Raw genomic sequence first — 26,928 nt, 5'->3', positions numbered from 1 at the left:
TCTAAAAGCTGCAAGGAGCCACAAGCCTGACCTCTGGCACCTGTACCTTTATAATGCAAGCATCTGCAGAAATGTGCTTGCATATTAAAATATTTGCCTTCTGCACACACGCACACAAAATTATGTATGGCAGAGTAGCCAAAAAGCAGCATGAATTCACAACACTTCTCTTGAATGTTACAATGAGTTTGTGTGCTGCGTTGGAATGGGAAACCAACCACACAAAGTAAGGAAGGAGATACCTTTTGAGGAGCAAATCTCTGTAGAGAATTGTGCAAACCTGCAAGCTTCCTGACAGTTATTTGCAAAGCTTGGGTGATCTGACCACACAAAACTGATCATCTACTTCTCCAGATCATCTATTTCTCCACCACTTAGCATTTCTTTCCTACCTCCACCATCCCAGACATCTCCAGTGACCCAAACAGCTAGCCAAGAGCTGCATGTAATAATTTTGATTGTTTGCAAAATCTGAAAGCTGCTACCGTTGAGTCAAAGCACAGGAAACTGTGTAAGCAAGGCACAGAAACCATGAACACTATCTCAGAACCTCAGAGGCTGTACAAAATTCCTTTGTCTTAAGATAAAGCTACTACTTTATTTCGTTTTCTTACGTTCCTAACCCACCTTTCTTCCACTATGGAGAACGAGGTGGCATACATGCGAATCCAAGGTCCTCCACCCAGGCACTGACCAGGCCCAAACCAGTTTCACTCCACTGTGGTGGTCTAAGCAAATTTTGCTAGAGGCACAATTCAGAACCACCTTTCAGCTTTACAAGTGAGAAAGCAAAACAAAAAGCGACATTCCACCACCAACAGTTTCATCAGTAACAGATAGCTACCTTATTGTCACCTTTCAGATGCTTGTCCTCTACAAGAAGCTTTCGTTCTCGCTGGAAACATTATGCCTACCTGAAACATCATCCATCCTGGGCACACCTGAACCAACACTGGACTGCTCGCTCTCACCTTCTGAGGATCTACACAGCTCTGCCCCACCTCTCTGACAGCTCTCATTTTCCACCTACTGTCACCTCTTCTGCTGGTCCTGGCACAACCGGGTTTTCATGGCTTCTCCTCAGCTTCCGTTTCCTGTGTGCCAAGAGCCCTCCCTCTCCTTCAAGTCCCTCAAAACTCACTTCATGTGGATCGTTATCCGTCACTAATCTCAGCTCCGGCGCTATCTGCTGCCACTCACGCGCCTAATTATATCGAAGATAAAACACAAACATGGAAACAGAAAGAGACAAGTTATCATAAACGTCTCTCCACCAGAAGACTCCCGTGCGCACATCTTTCATAATACCTCGTATCCCTCCCTCAAAAATATCTGTCTCCAAACTCAACAGTTTAAATCTTTTTCTAAATAAGAACATAACCTGCAAAATCTATGCAGTTAATTCGCTTTGCCGTGCCCACCAGTCATGGTTTGGGGCCAACCAAAGTCAGAAAATCAACAGTACCCCAATGCTAGAAAACTATTGGAAGAATAATATTTTCTTCTGCAAAATTAATACAAGGTATTACAACTTCTACATTAAGTGACACAGGGAGAGAAATTTTAACAACGAATAGTATTTTTGTTAATTGGTGGCTTATATATCTATGTGTATATTGTTGTATCACTCATGTAGTTGCTCTCAATCAAATGCAAGAAAATTTCTGAGATTGAAATGAGAGAAAATAGGTGAGGAATCTAAAAGTGAATACTGAAATGCATAAGCATGCAGTTTTAAAGGCTCAGACACTACACCCAACCAAGTTTAATCCAAAAAAAAACACCCCATTTCTGTTGGATACATACATATTGTTGGACACAAATGTATCTAGTGATGGTACATTTGCCATTTCATTTCCATATTGCAACTAAATGATATGAAGCTGCAAGTTGAAAATAGTAGACAGAAAAGTAGTATTTTTGACAACATAGCAAAAACAAAATTTTGCTGCGTTTATCTATCTGAAATGCTCCATCACAAAATGATTTGAAAGGAATTCTGTCCAACTTCTCCTTCTGGTTTTCTTTTATACAAGTTTCGCGCTGTTGGACCACATCCTAATCATTTAAAAGTCCTCCTCCTTCAATAATTTTTTTGCTATGGCTAGTTGCACCCTGCATTATTTTACAATAAGGGCTTACTTCACGTTCAAAATTTCCCACAGCTCTATGATGATAACACATTACGCATAAACAACATTTTTATTGATGGTGGCTCTACCACTGTGCAGATCACACGTGCATCTAAGATGGAGCACGTTCTCGAGAACAGAAAGCCTTGTTTTGACCACATGTTTTCAAAAACTAAGAGTGGCTATTTTCCTGCGTTACGCATTGGGGGCCCATGCAATTGTACCACACAGGTTTGCCAAGACAGTGGTTCACAACCTACAACCGCGGAATGCAGCCAACATTACATTGCACAGATGCACGTGAAATACAAGGACCTACTATTTTGACATCCCGTGATGTTCAAGAGATGTTTGAACTATGGAACATTTTCAGAATCCTGCCTCAAAATGGGTGCCGCTCAACCCTGACCTCATCCCCCTGCTCAGTGCTGCTGCCTCTATCACCATTCGCTCTGCTGGTTTGGGTGAACTTCTCGCAGCGCTGCAGTGGCACTTTTGGATGGAAGCCAAGTAAGCTTCAATCTTTTTGTGGGAAAGTGCTGTATTATACTCCTAAAAATGCAAGCCCTGACACCGACGTCAAGCGCTTCACTGCGGGGAATCTAAGATGAGATCCGTCCACTGAAGAGGGGGTGAGTGACTAGTGGGGGCAACATCTAAGCTATTCCCAATACGGAGGTGCAGTACAGTTGCTCCTCGAATTTCATCTAAAATGAAATTTGAAGGCTTCTCCACAGACTAAACAGATCAGGAATGCTCTGAGAATCCAAGAGACTTTTGCTAAGTGTTAACAAAATTTCTCAGAGGCACTCTTCACACTTCTAAATAGCCATAAAGTTTTGCTTAAGGGATAACTCAAAATTTGTAAGTGGTTCCTTACATATGAGAAAGACTTGGGGAAGACTGCACATCATCATGACTCATTCTATGCTAAGATTTTAAAGTCAAGCCAATCCTGATGAAACGGAAGTCCCTGCATCAGGACTGCTGGCAACCATTTGATAATCCTGTGCTGTTATGCTTAAGAAGGGACCCCATTCTGCAGAGAAAACATAGGTGAGGGGTACAAACCCTCTAGCTTTCTCCCTTTTTTTTAAGCACGCATTAAAAAACACTGTATCTGAAAGACACCTGGAAATTCCTTCTTTGCCCACTTTAGGTTTGCAGTTTGGCTGTGTGGACATTATTCCATTAATCATGTCAGAGCAAAGAGTTGTACTCAAAAAATGGGCGATGACAAACGGTGTTTAACTTTCTGCTTGTTACAAAGACATATTTTATTGGAAAGCTCAGCCCAATAGTTCGTTTTAGACAAAGTGAAATTTCTAAAGTATGCTTCAGAAACAAAACGAACCTAGCTTTGCTCATCTTAAAAATGCCACCAAGAAAATACTAAACAATAATAAAAATTAAAAACCCCAGAATGCAAACTCTGAATCGTTCTCTCTACCCTTCCCAAGGAAGATTGGTCCTTATTTTCCAAGCAATGACTACTTGGATGTTGTGTATCTACTGCTGTAGCTATGCAACTGAGCAGGCAAAATTTTCACTTTCCTGGGGAAATATTCCACAGTGTCTTGAAGGCCCACATTAAAAAACAACAACCCAGTTCACTCTTAGTGCACTGCCTAAGTTCAAAACCTAGATATGAAGATAAAAAGCTGCCTCGTGTCAAGTCATATCATTGATCTATCTGGCACAATTTTTATTTACTCTGATTGGCAGCTGCTCTTGCAGGTCTCAAACAGAGGTCTTTCTTTACCTGTACAGTTATGATCTTTTGACTGGGCATGACAGGGAAAGAAAAGGGACTGCTCTATACCAGTGGGCTAAACCTTGTTGTACTTTTGAATGCCTGTGTAGACCTTCTGGTGCTGGCAGTGGTTGGCAAACTGTAGTTCTACATAGGTAAGCAAAACTTCAATAACCACAACTAGAACATATCCTAGTGTCCACATCTACCATGAAAGGCAGCGGAAATCCAAGGACAGCAAAGAAGGAGAAATATATTGTGTGGGTACTATATCTGCAGACCAATGTCATGCACACTTCTAAACCAAGCAACAAATCAGATCCCCTTCAGGACGAGTATTCCCTAGCAATCTCCAAGCAAAGGTGGCAGGCTGGAAGGTTTAGCTCCTCCCTTGACTCTTCTAGATGAAGAATTCTAGGTAGAACCATGGCAGAGATTTCCTTCCCATGTGACAGCTATGTGTGAGAACCATCTGCCTGCTGAAAATGCCAGGCATAAGCAAGGAGAACCAAATGCCAGAAACTGCCTAGCGAGAAACAACGGCCTTCCACTGGGAACTTTTTTTTTTAAGGCACACAATGGCAAGCAAGGAAAGAACCCTTCTAATCAAAATGCTAAATTCTAAGGATTGTCTGATGTTAACCACCTTGCAGACTTCAGCCAGAGTGATTAATAGTTGGTTAGTGGGATAACATAGTTTCCTCACTTTCCACCTGTGGATGGAAAACAAGTAACTGGAAATACAGAATCTGGAGGGTCTGATCACGCTGGATAGATGAATCAAGAGTGAAGGGGTGTGATTTATATTTTCCACAATTGGACTTATACAGCTTAGAAGCTGCTTTGGCAATTAAGCAGTATATGAATAAATAATATGTAGTGATAATCTAACATGGATGTTCACTTACCTGACCTTTGGCATCTTCTGGCATAGATTTTATATGCATTCGTTTAAGACACCGAATCACTCCATCGTAAAACTGTACAGTAAAGGTTCCTAGAAAAAGAATGATATGGAGATAAGGAAGTACATTTTAAGCTACATATTAGCACACCACCTCAGAGATGTCACATGGTGCTATACCAAAACTAAAGGTAAAGGACCTCTGGAAGGTTAAGTCCAGTCAAAGGTGACTATGGGGTTGCAACACTCATCTCGCTTTCAAGTCAAAGGAGCCGGCGTTTGTCCACAGACAGCTTTCCAGGTCATGTGGCCAGAAGGACTAAACTGCTTCTGGCACAATGGGACACCATGATTGAAGCTAGAGTACATGGAAATGCCATTTACCTTCCCACCGCAGAGGTACCTATTTATCTACTTGCACTGGTATGCCTTTGAACTGCTAGACTGGCAGAAGCTGGGACAGAGCAACAGGAGCTCACCCTGTCATGGCAATTTGAACCCCTGACCTTCTGATCAGCAAGCCCAAGAGGCTCAGTGGTTTAGACCACAGCACCACCCGCGTCCCTCATATACCAAAACTACAACAGCATTAAACAGGCAAGATCAGCGATGAAATGAAATTTCAGGAAATAAAATTTCAATTGCCAAACCATAGCAGCATTAAACAGGCAAGATCAGCAATGAAATGAAATTTGGGAGAAGGAAGCCATGGTTTAACTGTCTTTGGGATAAGCAAACCATGGTTTAGCATTATGCATGAACCAGTCCAGTGACAAATCCAGGATTGTGAATTCTTGAATTTTTCAGACATGCAACCCAAATAAGATTTGCAGAGTGCAATCACAAATTACCTGGATTTTACATTCATTCATGTAAAAAGATGAAAGTACATTTCTTTTATTGGGATTCTATTATTAAATTCATTACAAATTTGGGGCCAGCAACTGCTAACAACAGTCACCTTCCATGAAGGGTGGGGAGAATTAACCAAAGATGCACTCCATTTTCAGACAAAGTGTGATTGCTGCATGTATATCTCGGGTGGAAATAATGTCTGCCAATGAATACTGGATGTAGTGACTTCAAGTTAAAACAAAACAAAGCACTTGTGGAAATGGGAAATGGAAACAGTAGACCAGATGAAATTTTTGGTTCAAGCCAGTAGGTTAAATTATACATACCTTCTTTGTTAATTGCTTCAATCTTTGCAGGATAATATCGACAGTCTGTCCAACGAGCTAGAACCTCTTCTCCAGGTTGAAAATCCTGTTTTAAAAGGTTTAACAAAATAGTGTGTTAACATGACTGTAAATGTATTCAATGCTAGCATATAGAAAACTTAAATATGCGAACAAACGATATGGAAGATCTAATTTCTCTGCTTTCCACGAAAGCGTGTTTATTATTATGACCCAAGACTTCCATATGAAGATATTCTCATAAGGGGAGAGATAAACACTTACAATAAATTCATCATCATCTTTCAGACCCTCTTTCCTCAGCGATGGCCGTTCAAGGGGTCGCAACCGATTGCTGTCCCAATAAATCCATTCATCATAACGATGACTCCAGCGCTCAAAGTGGACAAGCATCTTCCCCTCTTCATAGTCTATCTTCTCAATGCGTGAAGGATACCTTCAAGAAACAAAACAAAAGATGCTGTTTCGGTAGGCTATAACCTCTGTATTTCAACGTGCTAAAGACTCACAGGCCTGTTTGGCTGCGTATATAATTTTCCATATGAAGGGTTAAGAGAGTTCAGGCTGAAACTGCAGTAATTCAAAATAGAAGGCATCATACATCCCAGATCTACACAGCCAGTTGCACCCCCATCATATGCACCAAACACAAATACTACTGACAGCATAAATATTCAGAATATTTTTGTACAACCAGAAAGTTTCTGAAATTACAGGTAGAAACATGCACTAGTTAGCTATTTGGGTTAGCTCTGTAAATGGTCACAGGACACATACAGCCTACCCCTATATCTTTCATTTCTCCACCCCGAAGAACTATCCAACTAAATTAAGCATGAACACAGCCAGAGTAGCTGTAACACTGATGATTGGAATAGATAATGTGTACAGCCCATACAAAGGACAATCCTAACCATGTCTACTCAGAAGTCAGTCCTGTTTTATTCAATGGGACTTGCTCTCAGGTAAGTGGGGTTAGGACTACAGCCGTAGTCTCATAAATATGGCCATGGCTTGAATCAGAGATTCACAATACAGTGCTAACAGTGGGAAAATGCTACAATGGTTCAGTGGCGTTATTAAGCCGTATCAATGGATCTTTCCTCTCTGCCCTCACTCACTGTAAATGAATACAGTTGTACCTCAGAAGTCAAATGGAATCCATTCCAGAAGTCTGTTCAAATTCCAAAACGTTCATAAACCAAGGCATGGCTTCCGATTGGCTGCAGGAAGCTCCTGCAGCCAATCGGAAGCCACAATGGACATTCGGGTTCCAAAGAACATTCACAAACCGGAACACTCACTTCCGGGTTTGCGGCATTTGGGAGCCAAAACGTTCGCTTTGCAAGGCATTCATCAACCAAGGTACGACTGTACTTCAATTAAGCATAATGATGGCTAGCCATGATGGTTATGTGGTACCTTCACAGACGGAGGCAGTATGCCTCTGTACAGGCACCTGTTGGTGGGAATCACTAGCTGGAAGAGTGCAGTTAAACTCAATGTCTGATTAAGGGCTTCTGATAGGTATCTGGCTGGTCACTGTGAGAACAGGATGATGAACTAAATGGGTCTTAAATATGATCCAACAGGGCTGTTCTTAGGTAGTTTCCCATTACATGAGAACAGGGGAAATACAGTTACCAGGTTCAGAACCTGGCCCTAAAACCCATTCCAAACTCTGATTTCAGACTCTGATTTGTCAAAAGCTATTAGCCATAGTTTACCAGTTCAGGCGTAACAGAAAACTAAGCGTAATTTACCCAATTAGGTATACAGTGCACTAAGAAAGGAGGATGGAAGGCGACGTAGGAAAACAAGAGTTCAGGGTAGAAAGTTCATTTACATTTCAGCTTAATAAGCTGTATGTATGCACATCAAAAATGCGCCACACAATAGAAAGCCGTTAAAAAAAACAAACACGCTTGGCAATAGATGAAAACAAATGTTGCAATAATATTGTGGAAGATTAACCTTGCTAAACAACCATGCTGTCTAGAAAGCATTAACATTTTAAGTAAAAATATGTGGTTCAATGGTTTTACAGCAGTATTTTTCAATGGAGTGGGTTCAAACTTTTAGCTGCTAATTAGCAGATGAACATGGATGTGTGGACCAGCCCTGTGTATCTTAGGGAATTATGCAAATTCTACTTTTTTGCCTATGCAAGCTTTTAGAATTACACAAAGATGTGCTAATATTTCCATAAAGCATCTCTTAAGATACTACTTTCTGAAAAATGTTAATCACAGGTGCAAAAACACACAAAAACCCTGAAGCAGAACATCCCTGACAATAAGAAGGTGTTTCTCAATGATGTCTTGACACATACATATATTTGGGTAATTTCCTTCCATATTCATCATGTATGTCAGGTCTGAAGTTCCTAAAGGAAATCTTTTATACTTGCAAAACATCTGATGCACCATAGTACTGACATCAAAGGTAGAGAGTGCAAAACCTTTACTTTTTATTAGCAAGAATGTCTTACAGATGTGTGTGAAATGTGTCTGCTACTGTTCCACAAGATATTGCCCAAAGTGGTTTACAACATACTGAACATCAGCAGCAATAAACAATACTGACAATGAAATTCAAACTGTGACCAACAATTACAAATATCAATATTTATCAGCAGCAGCCAGAAAAAAATGTCATTAATTCAACACATACTATCAAGAAATCTCAAGCTAAAACAAGAATAAAGCAATATAAAAATATATATCAAATGAAAACTAATCAGGAGACAGAGAAAAACCCATGGAATCAATCCCATACACACTGACCAGGGAGTAAGTCCCACTGAAGTGTATGGGGTTTTTTTTCTGAGAAAACATGTACAGTGGTACCTCGGGTTACCAACTTAATTCGTTCTGGAGGTCCGTTCTTAACCTGAAACCGTTCTTAACCTGAGGTACCACTTTAGCTAATGGGGCCTCCCGCTGCCACCACTGCGAGATTTCTGTTCTCATCCTGAAGCAAAGTTCTTAACCCGAGGGACTATTTCTGGGTTAGCGGAGTCTGTAACCTGAAGCGTCTGTAACCTGAGGTACTACTGTACAGGGCTGTGGTGTAATACAGAACTAAAATAGAGTACAAACAAGATTGTATACAAATTTATTTCACTAAGGAGGCTGTATCAAGGGGGGACGGGGCTCCTCCACAATTAATCTACACTCTATAGCTGGCAGTCTCCATCCCAGCTTTTACCTGGGACTCCTCTCTCAATCACTTCACCATCTCTCACCTAGGATGAACAAACCACCGGTCTTCCTTCAAACCACAACATGCATAGCCCCTTGATATTCCTTCGTCTCTCTCCCAACACCCTTTCAAGGCAACAGCATATCAGGCTCCATGGCAGATGAGCGGGAAAGGACGGGTGAAAAGGCTCAGCCTCTTGATGTTACTCAGACTTCCTCCCCTAACTACCACCACCCCAGCATTTTAGGTTGCCTATTGAGATGTATTCATGCTGTAGTTAGGATTCTTCTGAGCTATCAAATTAGCAAGGATGGAAAAAGACAAAGCAACTAAGATGTCATTTTGTAAATATAAAGTTGTATGCCAGGATTGGTGTACAACTGTCACTGCCCCACAAGACTTTTACTGGTCAACGTGCCAATACACCCTAATGTTAACTCTATGTGGCTTGCAAATGGAAGAAAATGAATTAAGTTTATCTTCCGGGCTACTCTGTGCTGAATCTTACAAACCATAAGCAATCAGGAGAGTAGCTATAAGCCGATCTTTATGTAAGATTGCACACAAGACTTTACACTATAGAACATTTCAGTTCTGCCTTCTTAAAATTTACAGTAAGCCTATTATTTATTTACTATCTTCCTTTAACATAGTTATTTATTCAGACAACCACCTTTCTAGTGCATAAATCATTTTATCCCTTTTACTGGTGGGGTAACTAAGGACTACAACAATCTTGGCCAGAAAAAGTTACAACCAAACTGCATCCTAACTTATCACGATTTAGAGATCCAGGAATCAGGTAAACAAATCTATTAAATACATGATAACAAGCACACCCAGCCTCAACATCCAGCCATCCCAATTCCCTAAAATGGCATAGACTTCAATAACTCCCTGCTCCTTGTGCCAAAGTCACTCCATCTTACTAGACCTCATTCATTTATAGTAAAAAAATAACAACCCAACAACAACCCTCCATACAGCCATAGTCAGCTTCTGGAATATCCTGAGAAGCTATTTCTTTGCTGTTGAAACCAGTCCCACCCCCGCCCGGTGCCTAAAAATACTTAACAAACTATATCCTACACATAGCTCCACCTGTGCAGGGGATGTTTTTTCACTCCTCTTCTTAACATATTCAATAGATGAGTGCGCACAGATACACGGCTTGGGGAATTTCTTTCGAATATGTGGTTTATGAATACCCAAGTAAGTAAGTAAGTAAGTAAGTAAGTAAGTAAATAAATAAATAAATAAATAAATAACATTGGGTCTAATAACACTTCTTCACTGGAATTATGTAAAACAGAAGTAAATAATGTGATGCCCCCCCCCCCCAGAGCCTGTTGGACTATAAATCATTCTAGACCAGGGGTTGGCAACCTAAGGCCCATGGGCCACAAGCAGCCCATGGGGTCGTTTAACTGGCCCATGGACCCCCGCTGCCTGCTCGGTCGGCTCCTGTGCGCCGCAATAAACTAGTGCGGAGCAGAGTGGGGAACGCCTTCCGCGATGCTGGCCGGCTTCCCATTGGCTGCAGGAAGCTGCAGGAGGAAATAGTGGAACCACTGCATAACAGTGTCCCCAGCTCCTCTAGACAGTTCAAAAGGATGTCATGGTCGACGGTATCAAAGGCCGCTGAGAGATGCAGCAGAACTAGGAAACAGCTTACACCTGTATCCCTAACCCACCATAGATCATCGGCCAGGACGACCAAGGCAGTTTCAGTCCCATGATGAGGACTGAATCCCAATGGGAAGGGATCCAAATGGTCCGTATCTTCCAGGTGTGCCAGGAGTTGTTCAACGACCACCCGCTCAATCACCTTGCCCAGGGATGGAAAATTTGAGACTAGTTGATAGCTGGCCATATTGACCAGGTCCAAATATGTTTTTTAAAGAAGCGGTTTAATAACCGCCTCTTTCAGCGGGTCTGGGAAGGCTCCTAGTTTTAACCACAGTATGGATCGACTCACGAACGGACATCGGGAACGGATTCTGTATGTGAGTAGAGGTTCCACTGTACTGTTTCCACAAATTGTTTCCAAGATCAGAAAGTGTGGGGACGGAAAGGAGGCTTATACCTCCAGAGAATCTGATGGTATTGACTGAATCACTCAAACCACATAACTAAGTTTAGCTGATGCTTCAGTATAAAAATAAAATCAACCTATAGGTAGTAGTAGTAAATAAATGAAATAGCAAATAAAGTAGTAAATGAATTTTGAGAAAACAAAAGCATGCAAGAGGCTTTGGGTATAGGAGCTTCCATTCACCTGATGTGTGAGAAAACCAGATTTTTTTCCCCTGGAAGCAATACATAGATATCTATTCAAGATATTAACAGCACAGTATTAACCATATCTACTCAAAAGCAAGTCCTACTGAATTCACTGGGATCTACTTCCAGCTAAGTGAGGTTAGGATAGCAACCTTAGTAAATAAGCAAGGATTTATTTTAACTGAATTGTTTTACGTTAATGTTTCCTTTTAAAGCAAAATGTGCTATGTGGTTTATAATCAAAGAAAAACAAACTGTAAAGATAAAAGAGACACCAAAAAGAACTGGCTCCTAGTCTAAGAATCGCAAGTCCAACACTGGGCATAACAGTTGAATAGCAAAGTAAATTCAACCCCAACATTTTGAGACACCCCCCCCTTTGTTTTTACACAGTAGGAACTTTAGTGGGCTACACAGTAAACTCTCTTCCTTCTCATTCACAAGGTAGGGTAGAGGCACCTTTTCATGCCAGCTCCATTATACATCTCACAAAGCTGTAGCGTTAACAATGAAACAAATCTTATTGAAATAGACTGTAGAGGATGGGGGAGTACTTCAGTGATGATGCACCAAGAGAAAAAGGTAGAAACTTCCATCTGTCTAAGAATTTAAAAATGACACCAATCAAAGCCTAAAGCATAAAATTAGAACAGTAAAATATGCATAGCAAGGGAAAATTGACTGTCCCTAGAAGATCCTTTGTTAGGAAAGCGTATGAGAAATCTATCCAAAATTCTTTATGGTCATGGGTCCCTTCCTACCAAAAAGTGCTCATGTCCAACAGATTTACTTTTAGTAGGATCTTCAACATAATAACCCTCTACTCTACAGAAACACTTCAAATTAACTGTGTAACACAGGCATGTCCAAAGTCCGTTTCAGGGGCCTAATCCGGCCCCCGTGACAGTATATGTCCTGGGGGTAAAATCCTAAAAAAAAAAGCTCAACAACTTCAATCCTAAAAAAAAACCTCAATGGCCCTCACACATGTTCACTTCATCAAATCTGGCCCCCCTTTGTTTGGGCACCCCTGGTATATAACAGCTACATTCCAGCCTGATGTACTGAGCTAGATGGCATGTCCTAGATGGCGTGTCCACACATGCAGGGCAGAATCCAATATCGCATGACTTCTGGTTGTGTAGGGGAACTCCTTCCCCCTGCAGTCCCCCACGTCTCCAAAATCTAAATCTGAGGATCTCCCTCAACTCTCCAAAGTAATTTTAAGGATGTGTGGAGGTATGCAGGGGAAAGGAGAGGAAGGTGAAGTCCTGTTGCATGAGCAGACATCCTTTCCACTCGTGCGTGGACAGCCATGAACACAACCTGCAGTAGAAAAACATAGTATCCAAGACTGGTGAAGTGAGCAGGCAAGCTAGAAAAGCATAAAGATACCCCTGACCGTTAGGTCCAGTCGTGGACGACTCTGGGGTTGAGGCGCTCATCTCGCTTTACTGGCTGAGGGAGCCGGTGTTTGACCACAGACAGTTTTCCGGGTCATGTGGCCAGCATGACTAAGCTGCTTCTGGCAAACCAGAGCAGCACATGGAAACGCCATTTACCTTCCCATCGGAGCGGTACCTATTTATCTACTTGCACTTTGATGTGCTTTCGAACTGCTAGGTGGGCAGGAGCTGGGACTGAACAACGGGAGCTCACCCCGTCGCGGGGATTTGAACCGCTGACCTTCTGATCGGCAAGCCCTAGGCTCTGTGGTTTAGAAAAGCATAGAAAGGTGAGGGGAAAGCAGAGCCTTTGCAGGGCATTTAAAGAATTTGGAAGGGCCTGATGTGGTTTAGAACTTGCAAGCTGAGGTACAAAACTCTATAAACAAATCTCTCATGGTCAACATGCCATGTCAACTATGAGCTGTGTATTAATCTATCACAAGATTGAATCTTGAGTATCTAGAGGTCTTTGGTAGCTCTCTGCAAAAGATAAGCAAATATGTAGTATGCTATTTGTTTCTCAGTGCAATGGCAGAAATTACTAAAGGCAAGGGGGTAAACTGTTCAGGAAGCAATATCATTCATTCCCACTTTGTTTCAAAAGGGTAAACACACCAACATAATTAGTTACTTATGAATTACTTACTTATAAGTAAGTACTTATAATTAAATTTATAAGACACCCATCGGCATAAAACTCGCAGCCCCATGTACATTTTAGAACAGCAAAAACTAAGAGACATACAATAAAATCAATATGAAATTGCAAAAGCATCAACTACAATCAATATAATCCATCAGAAACCATAAAACAACCACAGTGCATCTTTGAGTGCCTGGGAAATTAAAAGGCTTCAAACTGGTGCAAATATAACCCCCCCCCAAAAAAAAGCAAACTGGGCAACAGGTAGGATGCCTGGTGAAAGCACTCAATCTACGAGATGCCACAACTAATGTCACCTGCCAAAGCATATTTCTGCATTAGAACCCTATAACTAAGAAGTGCCACATATTTCATAAGGTAAACTCTCATGAGTGCATAAGAACCAACTTTATTTCATATATCTCTTACATGTGCCACTTCACACAGGGAGATGGAGAACAGGAATTTGCCTAATACAAAGTCAGGCCACTGCTCCATCTAGCCTGGTATTGTCCTTGGTGACTGGGGCAAAATTTCCAGGGTAAAAGCCAGGGATTGAACCTGCGAGGTGCTGTACCACTGAGCTTCAACCTTCTGGGTAGGAAGAGGAGAAAAGACGAGGTGTCATCCAAGTGACTTGGGCCTCCCAAGAATAAGGCAGTCCAAGGGATGCACATCAGTAATGGTTTATTAAAACCAAAATAGCCCTCTTCGGGCATCGTTCAACAGAGCCAATCTGCTAAGAAAGGGAGCACACCAGCTCTCCCCCATTGCCCTCTTAATTGGGAGGGTGATGCTCTGAAGCAGGGAGATAGCTATCCACTAATCCCCCACATATATTAGAACACTGGAAACAGTGATGGGGCATAACTACCATGCTTGTTTCCCCGACTGCACGTTGCCACCCCCCCTTTGATGTTAATGTAACACTGAAGAAAAAAATCTAAAGGGCTGGTATCCAACATATATGTAAGTAGATTTTATTAAAGACCTCTGTTTCCATACTCAAGCCTACGAAAATCAACAAATCCTTTATGCTATACAAATAAGAAAATTCCTGCAAACCAGACCCTTCCTGCTGCTTAGTTCCAATATCTGATCTATTTAATTTCCGCCAATTTACAGCCACAGCTATTTTTTTGCACTGTGTTTTTTATTAATGTGGGGGTTTTTTTGCCTCAACAATGTTATGAGCAGCTATGTAAAAAGTATCTTAATAAATAAACAAACAACCCCCTCCTAAAGGCAGAAAGGGAAGGAAATTTGTCATGGGTTGAGAACACATTCCAAAGTCTCAGGGCAATCACTGTGGCTGACCACAACTAATACACTGAAGTAGAACCTGATCTGAAGACTGCAGATGGCACAGAGAAACAAAATATCTGGGTTGTGAGCCTCAGGCTGCCTAGTTTTAAGAGTTAAAACCAGGCCCACAAATTGGGCTAGGAAACAAGCAGAAAGCCAGTGCAACTGGTACAGCACAGGCTGAACAACTACTCATCTCCCAAATTTCATTAGGAAACAGACAGCATTATTATTCACCAGCTGTAGTTTCTGAGTGATCTTCAAGGGCAGCTCCAAATCTTCCAACATGCCACCTTCAGTGCAACTCTAATAACTTCAGTCTACCAAGTTAATGATTCCAGATACAACCCTATGAAATCTCATTGTCCATATCCATAAATATTGCCTATTATCTAGTGTCAGGGTATAAAGGTGTTATTTGCTGAATTGCTAGTAAGGAATCTCTCATAGGAGAGATAAAACACATTCATGTGACACCAGAATCCACCAGTACACTTTCAAACAATCAACCAACATGTAAACCTGTGGTTTATTTTAGTTGTAAGAACTATTTTCTGAACAAGTTCTTTTCACAAATTGTCCCGGTACCTTAACAACTCTTTTTGGAAGAAGTGACCATATTTTAAGTTAGTTTATGAACAAGGAATGAAAATGCATATAAATGAAAACAGAAGTTCAAGGCACATCCATCATGCATCACGTGTGAAATAATTTCTGATCTAAGCCAGGCACCGTTATCAACTTCCATACCATTTTTGAAGGTAATCAAGTGCTTCCAAACGAGCACCGATCTCAAATGTGATCCCAGGACGATTTGGAGGCTTTCTGCTCATCTTGACAGCTTCTACTCCTCTCTCCTCTTAGCTGTAGAAAGAAAAAGAAATAAAAGGTGTTATTGCCACAGAAAATATTGTTTAAGGTGATATTCCTGTATTTGTCCTTTAGACAGTTGGGTCGCAGTCAAAAAAGCAGCAAATCGAACACTAAAAGCATTATCTTATGCATGTTTACTCAAATGTCCTGATGAAGATAATGACGCTTACACCAAGGTGGGTGGGTGACAGATTGCAGTCTTAACCCAAAAACTGTAGCACTGATTAGTTCCTAAAGTCTGCTGGCTAGTGATAGGGCAATCATGTAATGCTCACTTAACTAGTGTATTTCTTAAAGCAGGAAACCACATGAGTTTACACTATGGTGTTATTATCTTTGTCAATTCAGAAAACTGAATGCAGAACACAAACCTCACCTGCTTAGGGGGCCTCAGAACTGATACATGTCACTCTCCAATGCTTGCTATCTACTGCATATACAATCCCATACATATTAAACCAGCTTGCCACAGAAAGGGTTCCCGTGGCAGAAGGTTGCACTTAACTCAACAGAATGGGCAAAAGTTGAAATGTATGTATCTCTAAGCAAGATCTTTCACTGAACTGTTACTGTGTCAATGACTTAGGTGGAATGGTGCAAGCACTCAGAAGGTATTGTAGTCCTCCGAGTCCACCACAGGAGATCCTGTAGGAACTTGGATTCAGAGGGTCCAGCAGAACCCAGTTTTCCTGGGAAGCCAAACTCCACTATGCATTACCTAAGGAGTCATGGCAAACAGTGATCTCCAGGTCCCAGTTGATACTAAGGGCAAAGACTTCTAGACAAAGGAACATAGGGAGCTGTCTTATTCCTAGTCAGAAATTTGCTCAATCTAGTTCACTATTGTATATATGGGCAGTAGCTATCTAGGGTTTCAGAGATGGAGCAGGAGCCAGGAATCGAACCTGGAACTTTCTGCATGCAAGAAAAATATCTTAACACTGAGCCATAATCCTTGTCCTCAAAAAAGAAAGAAAAGACTACAGCCCCACTCTTTATTTAATGTAACATTCTCACCCTTGCCTTGGCCTAAGCACTACAAGAAGTAAAACCACAGTCCCTACCAACCTGAACTTACATCCCAAATGTGCTTTAGAAAAAAGCAGTGTATGTTTATAAATTAGCCCATATTTCAGACATTGGCTTTCTACCTATGTCAATTTGTGCAAAAATCATCCAAGCTAGAAAGGAAACTCCACTGTTAAAAACGCTCTTTAGGGATAAGTGACAATGCACGCTTTAATTTTTATTTTTTTTTAATAGAGATCCTCTTTCTAATAAACAATCCTTCCTTATTTTATTCAGCCTGGTTTTTAATAACCCCCAATACCTCTCTGGCTGCAACTCCAATTGTATGTGGCTAAATTCACGGCCACCTACACAGCCTCTGGCCAGATGAAATTTCCCACAAATATATATTTATGCAAAAAAAAAAAAAATACTTCTGGGAGTCCCAGAACTATCACAGCCACTTAACATTTATTCTTTTTAAAAAATGAAAACCATCTTTAAGATAAAAACGAAAAACTGCCTTTGACATAGTAGAACATGGCATACAAATTAAGAAAGAGCAGCGCAGAGGGTCTTCCCTAAACAAAGAGTGGAATTCATTTAGGGCGAATGGGGGGCAAAACTATCACATTGGGCACTTGAGGGCATGCGCAGAATGAAAGGGGGGACACAAACCAAATTCTGTCTTTGCTCAGGGCACCTATTACCAAAGTCCTCTCGGGTTACAGTAACCCTGCAACTTGCACTCGCTTACGTGTGCATTACAGTGTTACCTCGGGTTAAGTACTTAATTCGTTCCGGGGGTCCGTTCTTAACCTGAAACTGTTCTTAACCTGAAGCACAACTTTAGCTAATGGGGCATGATTTCTGTTCTCATCCTGAAGCAAAGTTCTTAACCTGAAGCACTATTTTCTGGGTTAGCGGAGTCCATAACATGAAGCGTCTGTAACCTGAGGTACCGCTGTATTCTTTATTGGGAAACTGGAAAGGGTGTGAGGGTGTCCCAGGGGAAGAAAACCCAGTGCATTTTGACTATACGCGGCGTTTGGCTTTAACCACGAACCCTGGGGGAGCACCTCATTCTCTGCACTGATATTATGCCGCCTTTCTCCCCCAAGGAGCTCAAGGCGGTCCTGCTCTCCGTTTTGTCCCCACAACAACCCTGTGAGGCAGGCCGGGCTAACCACCCGCCCTCCTTCTCCCTCCCGCGTAAGTTGCGGGCTCGAAACCCTCCGCGAGCACCGAGCAGGCCGCTTCCCCCCACCCCACGGCCTCCCTTGAGAGGCGAGGGCGGGCCTAGAGCGCCTCACTCGCCGGAGGACGGGAGGCGCCGCCACCGGAAAGGCCCCGCTCCGCGGCCCTGGCCGGCCGGCCTCCCCTGTCCGCGGGCGCCTCCGGGGCAGGTCCCTGGCGCGGGTGCGGGCGAGGGGGAGCCCCTTCGCGGGCCTCGGTTCTCCTCCACCGGAGGCCGCGGCTAAGGCGGCGCTCCGGGGCCTGCCCGCCTGCGAGGCGGCTCCGGCCTGTCCTTACCCGCGGGCCGCTACCAGGCCCCGTCGGGGCAGCGCGGCGTCCCTTCTCGCTTCCCCCGGAGGGAAGGCCCTCAGCAGCAGCAGCGCCGCCGCCTCCGACCCGCTTCTTCCTCCTCAGCGGGACCCATCGCCAGTCTCCTCCCGGCCCCGCCTCTCGCGTCCCAGCGACGGCGCGCTCGCGTCACTGCTGCGCGACGCAAGGAGACGCCGTCTTCCCCTCCCCTTCCGCCACCGTCATGCGACGCCAACGCAGACAGAGGGAGGGAAAGAGCCAAAGCGGGCAGGTCACCGCACGGCGCGAAGGTGCTATAGAACACTTCCGGCTGCCGATCGAAGGCAGGGTGGTCAAGCTGTGGACTGAGGGCATAGCCAGACATGGGGTGGGGGGGGGTTGCTGGTTTTTAGTTTTTGTTTCAATAAATGCCTGCGCAAGCGAATGGCGCGAGGTGTTTTGGGGGAGGGTGGCGGTGAGTGGCGGAGCTTTTGCCGCCCCACTCAAGTAGAGGCGGTCGAAAGGAAACCGGGGGTTGAGGCTGCCCGCGCCGCGCTTCTCCTCCTCTGACCTCTTTGGCCGTGAGCTGGGAGCCTCGTGTGGAGGCGTCGGATTGCATGCGCTGGTCGGGTTCCCGCGTTGCGCGCAGGCGAGGAAGGTTTGCAGGCGAGGGAGATCGGCGTTTGAAAGCGGCCGGTTGCTTCTTTTCGCCTCTAAAAGTTTAAAGCGGCCAAAACACCTTGAGGTCCTTGAGCGCCTAAGCTTTAAAGAAGAGTTGTCATCATCGTTATTTGTATTATAGATTAATTTATACCCTGCCTTCCTAGGCAGGGATTCAAGGTGACCTACGGGAAGAAATAAGATAAAAAAAAATTCCTTCCAGTAGCACCTTAGAGACTAACTAAATTTGTTAATGGTATGAGGTTTCATGTGAAGAAGTGTGCATGCACAGGAAAGCTCATACCAATAACAAACTTAGTTGGTCTCTAAGGCGCTACTGGAAGGAATTGTTTTATTTTGCTTTGACTAGGGCAGACCAACACGGCTACCTACCTGTAGGTAAAAATAAGAATTACTGAAAACAGTACAGTTAAACATAGGTAGAACTATGAGCATGCACACAAATAAACATTTTTATAAACATGCACACATATAATTATTTAAACCATGCCAATAATTAAAGTGGTACCTCAGGTTAAGTACTTAATTCATTCTGGAGGTCCGTTCTTAACCTGAAACTGTTCTTAACCAGAAGCACCACTTTAGCTAATGGGGCCTCCTGCTGCCGCCGCGCCGCCGGAGCATAATTTCTGTTCTCATCCTGAAGCAAAGTTCTTAACCTGAAGCAATATTTCTGGGTTAGTGGAGTCTAACCTGAAGCGTATGTAACCCGAGGTACCACTGTACAATAAAAGCAGAATGGCACTAGCCCTTTCAATAGAACCATCTTCTGATGAAGGGTGGTGTACAACCTTAAATAGGTAAAAAGGTAAAGGACCCCTAGGCGGTTAAGTCCAGTCAAAGGCGACTATGGGGTTGCGGTGCTCATCTCGGTTTCAGGCCGAGGGAGCTGGCATTTGTCCGCAGACAGCTTTCTGGGTCACGTGGCCAGCAGGACTAAACCGCTTCTGGCACAACAGAACACCGTGACGGAAACCAGAGTGCATGGAAACGCTGTTTACCTTCCCGCCTCAGTGGTACCTATTTATCCACTTGCACAGGTGTGCTTTCAAACTGCTAGGTTGGCAGGAGCCGGGACAGAGCAATGGGAGCTCACCCTGTCATGGGGATTCGAACCACCAACCTTCTGATCAGGAAGCCCAAGAGGCTTAGAGCTTTAGACCACAGTGCCACCCATGTACAAACTTTAATAATACAGTGGCACCTCGGGATACATACGCTTCAGGTTACAGACTCCGCTAACCTAGAAATAGTACCTCGGGTTAAGAACTTTGCTTCAGGATGAGAACAGAAATCGTGCACCGGTGGCCTGGCGGCAGCAAGAGTCCCCATTAGCTAAAGTGGTGCTTCAGGTTAAGAACATTTTCAGGTTAAAAACACAAAAGAGAAAAAAAAACCAAAAAAAAGCAAATAAGAAAAAAAAGAGAGGGAAAAAAAGAACATTTTCAGGTTAAGAACGGACCTCTGGAACGAATTAAGTACTTAACCCGAGGTAGCACTGTAATAATAATTAGAAGAAGTCCGTTCCAAAAGCCAGCGGAAGGACAGCAAGGAAGGAGCCAGTCTTTTCGGCACAAAAATATAGTCAACAGCTGATTTTGAGGTAGGTAAACAGGTGAAAGATAGTTTGTATCAATTTGGTCCAACCCTGATGGTGGAACTGTTAAAGCTATTGGTTGTAACCAGCTAAGTTTTACTCAAAATAGATGTGCCAGTATTAATGAATCCAAGTTGGTCATGCCCATTAAATTTCAATGTGTCTACTCTTAAGTCGGAGTCACACTGACTACAACCTTAACAATTCCACCAGGCTATTCTGACTTCACTGCTAAGAAGAGCAATAGCTTTTATCAGTTTCACTTTCTGTTTAATGTAGCAGCAACAGTGGACAAGTGAAAATGCCACTGCGGTTGGTGAAGCAGTATTCGGCAGAATCACCAGCCACTCCTCCATCCTAAGGCAATTGGACAACAGACAGTCTGCGCTGCAATTGTGCTTATTTTTAAATTGCATTTAATCTGAAGGGTGGGGGTGATGACAACATGGAAACCTTGGAAATGTAGCAGTTTGGGAGAATTTTGGCTGAATAAAACTGTGAGCAAATGGTGTCAATAGCAGAGAAGCAGGTTGATGTGGAAGCACCCAAAGTGAATGACACTGTTCCTTTCCTCATGACACCGTTTGCTTTTTGTTCATCTGCATGTTTTCTAATTGCCATATGCTTATGTTGAGAGCTGGCGTTTCTGGGGTCGCGATAGGGCTTGAGGAGAAATTTGATTCAATCTGAGGGCGAATCCACCTAATTCACACTTCTTGAAGGAACGCACCAACTGAAACATCCTTCAAAATGTGCACATCTCTAGATTCTGCAATGCATTTCCCAACCATGTAACAGATATAAAAAAATGCATAGGCTAGGTAAAATAGCATAGAAATGTACATATTGGAGTAGAATTACATTATATTAGGGGAAACTGCTTGCAAAAATATGTAAATTAATAACTTTAGCAGAAACTGACATTAAAATGCCAGGGAACTTAAAAAAAATTGCAAATTGTGAAAAACCAAAATAAAGTCTGGAAAACTGAAATTGTCATTATTCACCCATCCCTGGGCAGCAATGATTCTTTTCTTGACAGGTGGCGGTGGGCATGAGGGAGTGGCATATGGAGCAGGGCACAAGACAACAAATGCATGCATGTATAATATCACTTTATTTCTCAGATTATCTCTCCCCTCACACCACTCTCACCGACACCTGTTTTGATAGTAACTCATCCAAACCAGGCCTTTCTCTTGGACCTAGTGAACTGCTCATCTACCACCTCCCACTGTTTCTGAAATTTGTTCTTTGCCAAGAACAATGCAACAAGCAAGACCCTTCTATTCATAGCTGAAGATACCTTAACATCTGAATTCTCCAGTGGGCTACTCTCTAATCTGCAACGGACTCTTCAGAAAGAATGCTTGTGATGCGAAGCTAGACTTAGCAGGAAACATGACCTCATTCTGCTTCTGTGCTTCCTATTGCACAGTCTGTTTTCAAAAGGAAACAAGCAAGCTCTTCAGTGCTCTTTCGAAGACCCATTGCTCTTTTGGCTGCAGGAAGCAAGCGCTAACAGGCACTCAACAGTTACAGTCCACAGTCTCGCCTGTTGGATGGGTAAGCTGCTGGTGGAGTCTCACCAACTGGCAAAATGGCTCTTCCAGGTCTGCAAGATTTTTTACCATGTCGGATGCTTTCTTGATAGCAATATTGTAAGAAAGGGTTGCTTCAGAGGCCATTAAGATGGAAACTTTTTAACTGCAGAGAGAAAAGATTTAAGCGGGATACACAAGTCGCATCAACTGCAATGCTGTACGAAAATTTGTGCAAAGATGTGGCAGATGTGATAAATATTTGAGTAATGTGCATGTTTATTGGGAAATAAGTACAGTTGTTTTCGGTGAGATTTACCACCAGGAAAGTGTGCACCCCAAAGCAGTTTTATATGGTTAGCGATGTTGTTTTCTTCTTCCTTTTTTGTTGTTGTTGTTTTTTTAAGGAAAAAGAATCTCAGCTTTCCAAGATCAGACTTTTATCTGTCACGGTAAACTAAAGATGCTGACATGCCAAGTTAGTTTTTCTCTCTCTCCCCCCCCCCCCATCATATGACCTAGTTCCCATTGTAAATGCTTGCGGTGCAGAGTGTGCCATGTAAATAAAGTAGCCTGGCTGCCAGTTGAGGGGCATTGTTGGTTTAGAAATCAGTTTTACTTAGTAAGAAAGGTGATCAGAACAGGCGAAAGAGGGGAAGCAGCTCCTGCACACTTAACAACTGTGCAGAAGAGTGAACTTCACTGCTGATATTCCCATTTCTGCGCTGCTTTTCAAGATGCAGGAGAGGAGACATGTCCTCTTTTGCTTCTGCCCACCTTATCAGGAATTACGCCCTCCAACTTGGCTGTTTGCAGCTCAATACTATAGGTGTCTCCTCGTAAGTAAGGCCCACTGCAGTTTATGTGACACTTCCTGCTCTGTGTGCCTAGGGGTAAACAACCTTAACAGTATGTGGCTTCAAGCATATATATCTATCTGATTTTATTTTATTTTAGAATAATCACAACCCACTTCAACCAGTACCATTTAAATCCGTGTACAAAATGCTGGCACTGATCTTAATATGAAAATTGAAACGGGGGCAAGGATTCCCCTCATTCTTTGCATGTTTGGTGTAAATGTGAAAATTAAAGGGTTACTGGGTTTTGTCATCTAGCAATTTCTGGAGGGCTGCAGGTTCCCCATGTCTGAAGTACAGTGGTACCTCGGGTTAAGTACTTAATTTGTTCCAGAGGTCCGTTCTTAACCTGAAACTGTTCTTAACCTGAAGCACCACTTTAGCTAATGGGGCCTCCTGCTGCCGCGCCGCCGGAACATGATTTCTGTTCTCATCCTGAAGCAAAGTTCTTAACCCGAGGTACTGTTTCTGGGTTAGCGGAGTCTGTAACCTGAAGCATATGTAACCCGAGGTACCACTGTATAGAATTGTTCTGATTGTTGGTTTTTAAAACAACAGGGAATCTTAGGGCACCTTAAAGACCGACAGATTTGTGATGGCATTGTGGTTTGCGAACTATGGTCCCCTTCATTCATCATGTACAGTATCTGATGGTGGATTGTGGTTTATAAAAGGTTATGCCATAATGCAGGGCTGTTTGCCTCAGTGGCTCTCCTTTCAGCACCAGGTCCTTGAAAGGTGTGTGCATGTGAAACACCACTTTGAAAGGAATTTCAGACAGACCAGCTTTAGTTATCTTCCTCCACTTCTGGCTTTTCAAGGACACAGTGCTGAAAGAAGCATTGTACAGAGGGGACTAAACAGCAGCCTCGGCTATCTTCTCTATAACCTGGTAAACTTAATGGGGATCATGGTAGAGGTTGCCACCGGTCCTGTATAATATAGGACCATCCTGTGTTTCAGTGGAAAGTGCTACGTCCTGTATTGATGCAATTTTTGTCCTGTATTTCAGATCTTCTCTCCCTCTGCCAAGTTAGGGGTCCTCTCCAAATGCATGTGCTTGAAAGGGTGTTTGAAAGGTCATGCATTTAAACTCTGGGTAGCCAAGCACAGAGAGATTTACAGATTCATGTTTATGTGTGTGCGTGTGTGTGAGGGACAAATTCCAGAGGGGCCATCCTGTTAGGCTGCAAGAGATTGTAATGGATTGTTTTGAAGTCGCTTCAAAACCAGATTGGGGTGGTCCACAAATTGCCCCACCCTGTATTTTGCCAGAACAAAGGTGGCAACCCTCGATACAGGATCACTACAAAGGCCAACGGCAGGGCTGGCCCACTCAAGACGGTGTCCTCAGATGGCAGAAACCCAAGAAGCGGCAACCTTGCAGGCACCCTGCTACCTGCTGTAGCAGCAGCAGCAGCAGCAGGTTTCCAGCGAGATCTCACAGAAGTCTCGCTGGATCTCATGTGCTCCGTGAGATCTTGGTGGAACCCAGCGTTGTCGCCATTTCGCAAGCACTGCCGCACAACCCAGGTAAGGGAGGCTGCGGCAGCAGGGGAACACTGGCCATCAGGAGAGGGGACTGGACCACCCTGAAGGATCCCCGAAGGAGACACTAGCCCCCGCGCTGGGCAACTTACCTGTGGAGTCCTCAAAACTGATCCTGGGCTTGGAAATATTATGTTTGTACAGTGGTACCTCAGGTTAAGTACTTAATTCGTTCCGGAGGTCCCTTCTTAACCTGAAACTGTGCTTAACCTGAAGCACCACTTTAGCTAATGGGGCCTGCTGCTGCTGCCGCACTGCCACTGCACGATTTCTGTTCTCATCCTGAAGCAAAGTTCTTAACCCGAGGTACTATTTCTGGGTTAGCGGAGTCTGTAACCTGAAGCGTATGTAACCCAAGGTACCACTGTTGTTATGTACTGAGTTGAATAGGATCCAAACTGCAGCAGTCTGATTGGTCCTAGAACAATAGGATCCAAAAGGCAGCAGTCTGATTGGTCCTAGAACAATAGGATTCAGAATGCAGCAGTCTGATTGGTCCTAGAACAATGCAGCAGTATGATTGGTTGGCAGAGTCACTTTGCGACTCTGAGTATATTTCAACTGTACTATGTGTTACTATTGTTGTAAATAAAAATATGCCCTTTTCCCTTATGGGGTATCCAAGAGCCCATATATAGTCCTTACATAGGTTCCCTGTTGGTAGGAGAAAATAACAGAGGCCAACCAGAGAATATTGAGAAGCAAAGCAGCTAGTAAGCTTGATCTTTATTGATCTGTTGCAACAGGGTGCTCCCCTCACACGCAGGAAAGGAGGAGGAACCCCAAAAATGCTGTGCAAGGGCTTATAAAGACTTTTGAAATTCCCATCCTCTAGATCAAGACCACCCCCAGAAACATTATGCATACATCACAGAAGGGGTGTAACCTAAGACCACCCCTCAGATACATCCCACCTACATCACAAAAATTTCAATGTTGTTTTTCTCTTGTCCTTGTTTATCTCCTGTCTGGCAGGTTACTTGATTGGATTTCCTGGGGAGCCTGGCCATTCTTTAGTAGTGGTAAAATACTTATTTCCTGGGCCAGGTCACAGGCTCACACCTTATTCATATCTTAAATGTGTCCTTAAGACAGGATTTGTGAGGAAAGAGACAACGGGGAGACTTTTCCAGGTTGACCTTGCAGAGAAAACATTTGGTCAGTTTAGGAATCAAAATGGTTCCAGGTTGGCCTTCCTGTGTTGATCTATGTATGTGCAGTTATGAACATTGCCATATATCTAAGGCCATAAAATTCCTATCACACTATCAGGGCCGTCTTAAGCATATCCGGCGCCGTGGTGCAAAGATCCCTCTGGCGCCCCCCGGGAACTCCAAAACAAGGGAGGGGGTGGTGGAAAATGTCCTCTACCGCCCCAATCCCCAGCATGGTGGCGGAGATCAAGCAGGAAAATGTGCCGGCGGACATGCTCTCCAGCATCAGGGCGCCCGAGAAGGCAGCCTGGGAAGGCTGCGTGCTGCCTTTCGCCAGGAAGCAGGAGGAGGACAATGACCGGGAGCAGAGCTGTCTTTAGCAGATACAGAGGCTTGGGAGGGAAGCTGTACGCAGCTTCCGTCCTAATAATAATAATTATTTATTATTTGTACCCTGCCCATCTGGCTGGGTTTCCCCAGCTACTCTGGGCGGCTTCCAACAAAGATTAAAAATACATTAAAATGTCACACATTAAAAACTTCCCTAAACAGGGCTGCCTTCAAATGTCTGGTATATCTCTTTGACATCTGATGGGAGGGTGTTCCACAGGGCGGGCGCCACTACCGAGAAGGCCCTCTGCCTGGTTCCCTGTAACTTGGCTTCTCGCAATGAGGGAACCACTAGAAGGCCCTCGGCACTGGACCTCAGCGTCCAGGCAGAATGATGGGGGTAGAGACACTCCTTCAGGTATACTGGACCGAGGACGTTTAGGGCTTTAAAGGTCAACACCAACACTTTGAATTGTGCTCAGAAACGTACTGGGAGCCAATGTAGGTCTTTCAAGACCGGTGTTATGTGGTCTCGGCAGCCGCTCCTAGTCACCAGTCTAGCTGTCGCATTCCGGATTAGTTGTAGTTTCTGGGTCACCTTTGAAGGTAGCCCCACGTAGAGCACATTGCAGTAGTCCTAATCCTCTGCGGGGATTGCCCTCCTCCTGCGGAGGCTTGGGAAGGAAGCTGCACACTCGCCAGCCATATACTTGGCGGGGCACAGCTGGTGGGCGTGCAAGGAAAGGGGAGGCTGCTGGCAAAGCTGTGCAGCTCCCCCACTCTCTAAGGTGCCCCTGAGACGCAGGCGCCCTGGCGCAACGAACCACTAACACTAATGGGAAAGACGGCTCTGGTTACTATAGGTGGGATCTGAGTTAAGCAAAATGCCCTAAACCAAAAATGTTATCTTTTAGTGTTGGCTTTATATTATCCTTTTCATG

At 43.7% G+C, this 26,928-nt stretch overlaps 2 protein-coding genes across 11 annotated transcripts in view; one reads left to right on the top strand and one right to left on the bottom strand.

Annotated features, from left to right (window-relative positions):
• Positions 1–18,521, bottom strand: part of PHF20L1 (PHD finger protein 20 like 1) — a 58,519-nt gene extending 39,998 nt beyond the window's left edge. For 2 of the 5 annotated variants that reach the window (XM_083621943.1, XM_083621939.1), the window contains exons 1-6: positions 18,286–18,468; positions 15,622–15,735; positions 6,253–6,424; positions 5,971–6,055; positions 4,794–4,882; positions 1,142–1,204 (exon numbers count right to left, since the gene is read on the bottom strand). In XM_083621943.1, coding sequence (XP_083478069.1) covers positions 1,142–1,204; positions 4,794–4,882; positions 5,971–6,055; positions 6,253–6,424; positions 15,622–15,704 — 492 coding nt within the window. In that variant the 5' untranslated portion in view covers positions 15,705–15,735; positions 18,286–18,468. Of the gene's footprint in view, positions 1–1,141; positions 1,205–4,793; positions 4,883–5,970; positions 6,056–6,252; positions 6,425–15,621; positions 15,736–18,285 lie in introns of all 5 variants that reach the window. The other 3 variants (XM_083621941.1, XM_083621942.1, XM_083621940.1) reach the window with 3 other exon arrangements.
• A 3,499-nt stretch (positions 18,522–22,020) lies between these two features.
• Positions 22,021–26,928, top strand: part of TMEM71 (transmembrane protein 71) — a 188,200-nt gene continuing 183,292 nt past the window's right edge. For 4 of the 6 annotated variants that reach the window (XR_014549966.1, XM_083622312.1, XM_083622311.1 and 1 more), the window contains exon 1: positions 22,021–22,167. Coding sequence is in view for 5 of the 6 variants with exons in the window: in XM_083622312.1 (XP_083478438.1) it covers positions 22,155–22,167 (13 nt within the window). In the remaining variant the exon portion in view is untranslated. The remainder of the gene's footprint in view (positions 22,168–26,928) is intronic. The other 2 variants (XM_083622314.1, XM_083622313.1) reach the window with 2 other exon arrangements.

This window comes from Podarcis filfolensis (genome assembly GCF_964270895.1).
Source record: "Podarcis filfolensis genome assembly, chromosome: 7".
NCBI classification, from domain to species: Eukaryota; Metazoa; Chordata; class Lepidosauria; order Squamata; family Lacertidae; genus Podarcis; species Podarcis filfolensis.
Note: the sequence above shows the minus strand (reverse complement) of the source record. Positions and strands in the feature narration are given on the sequence as shown.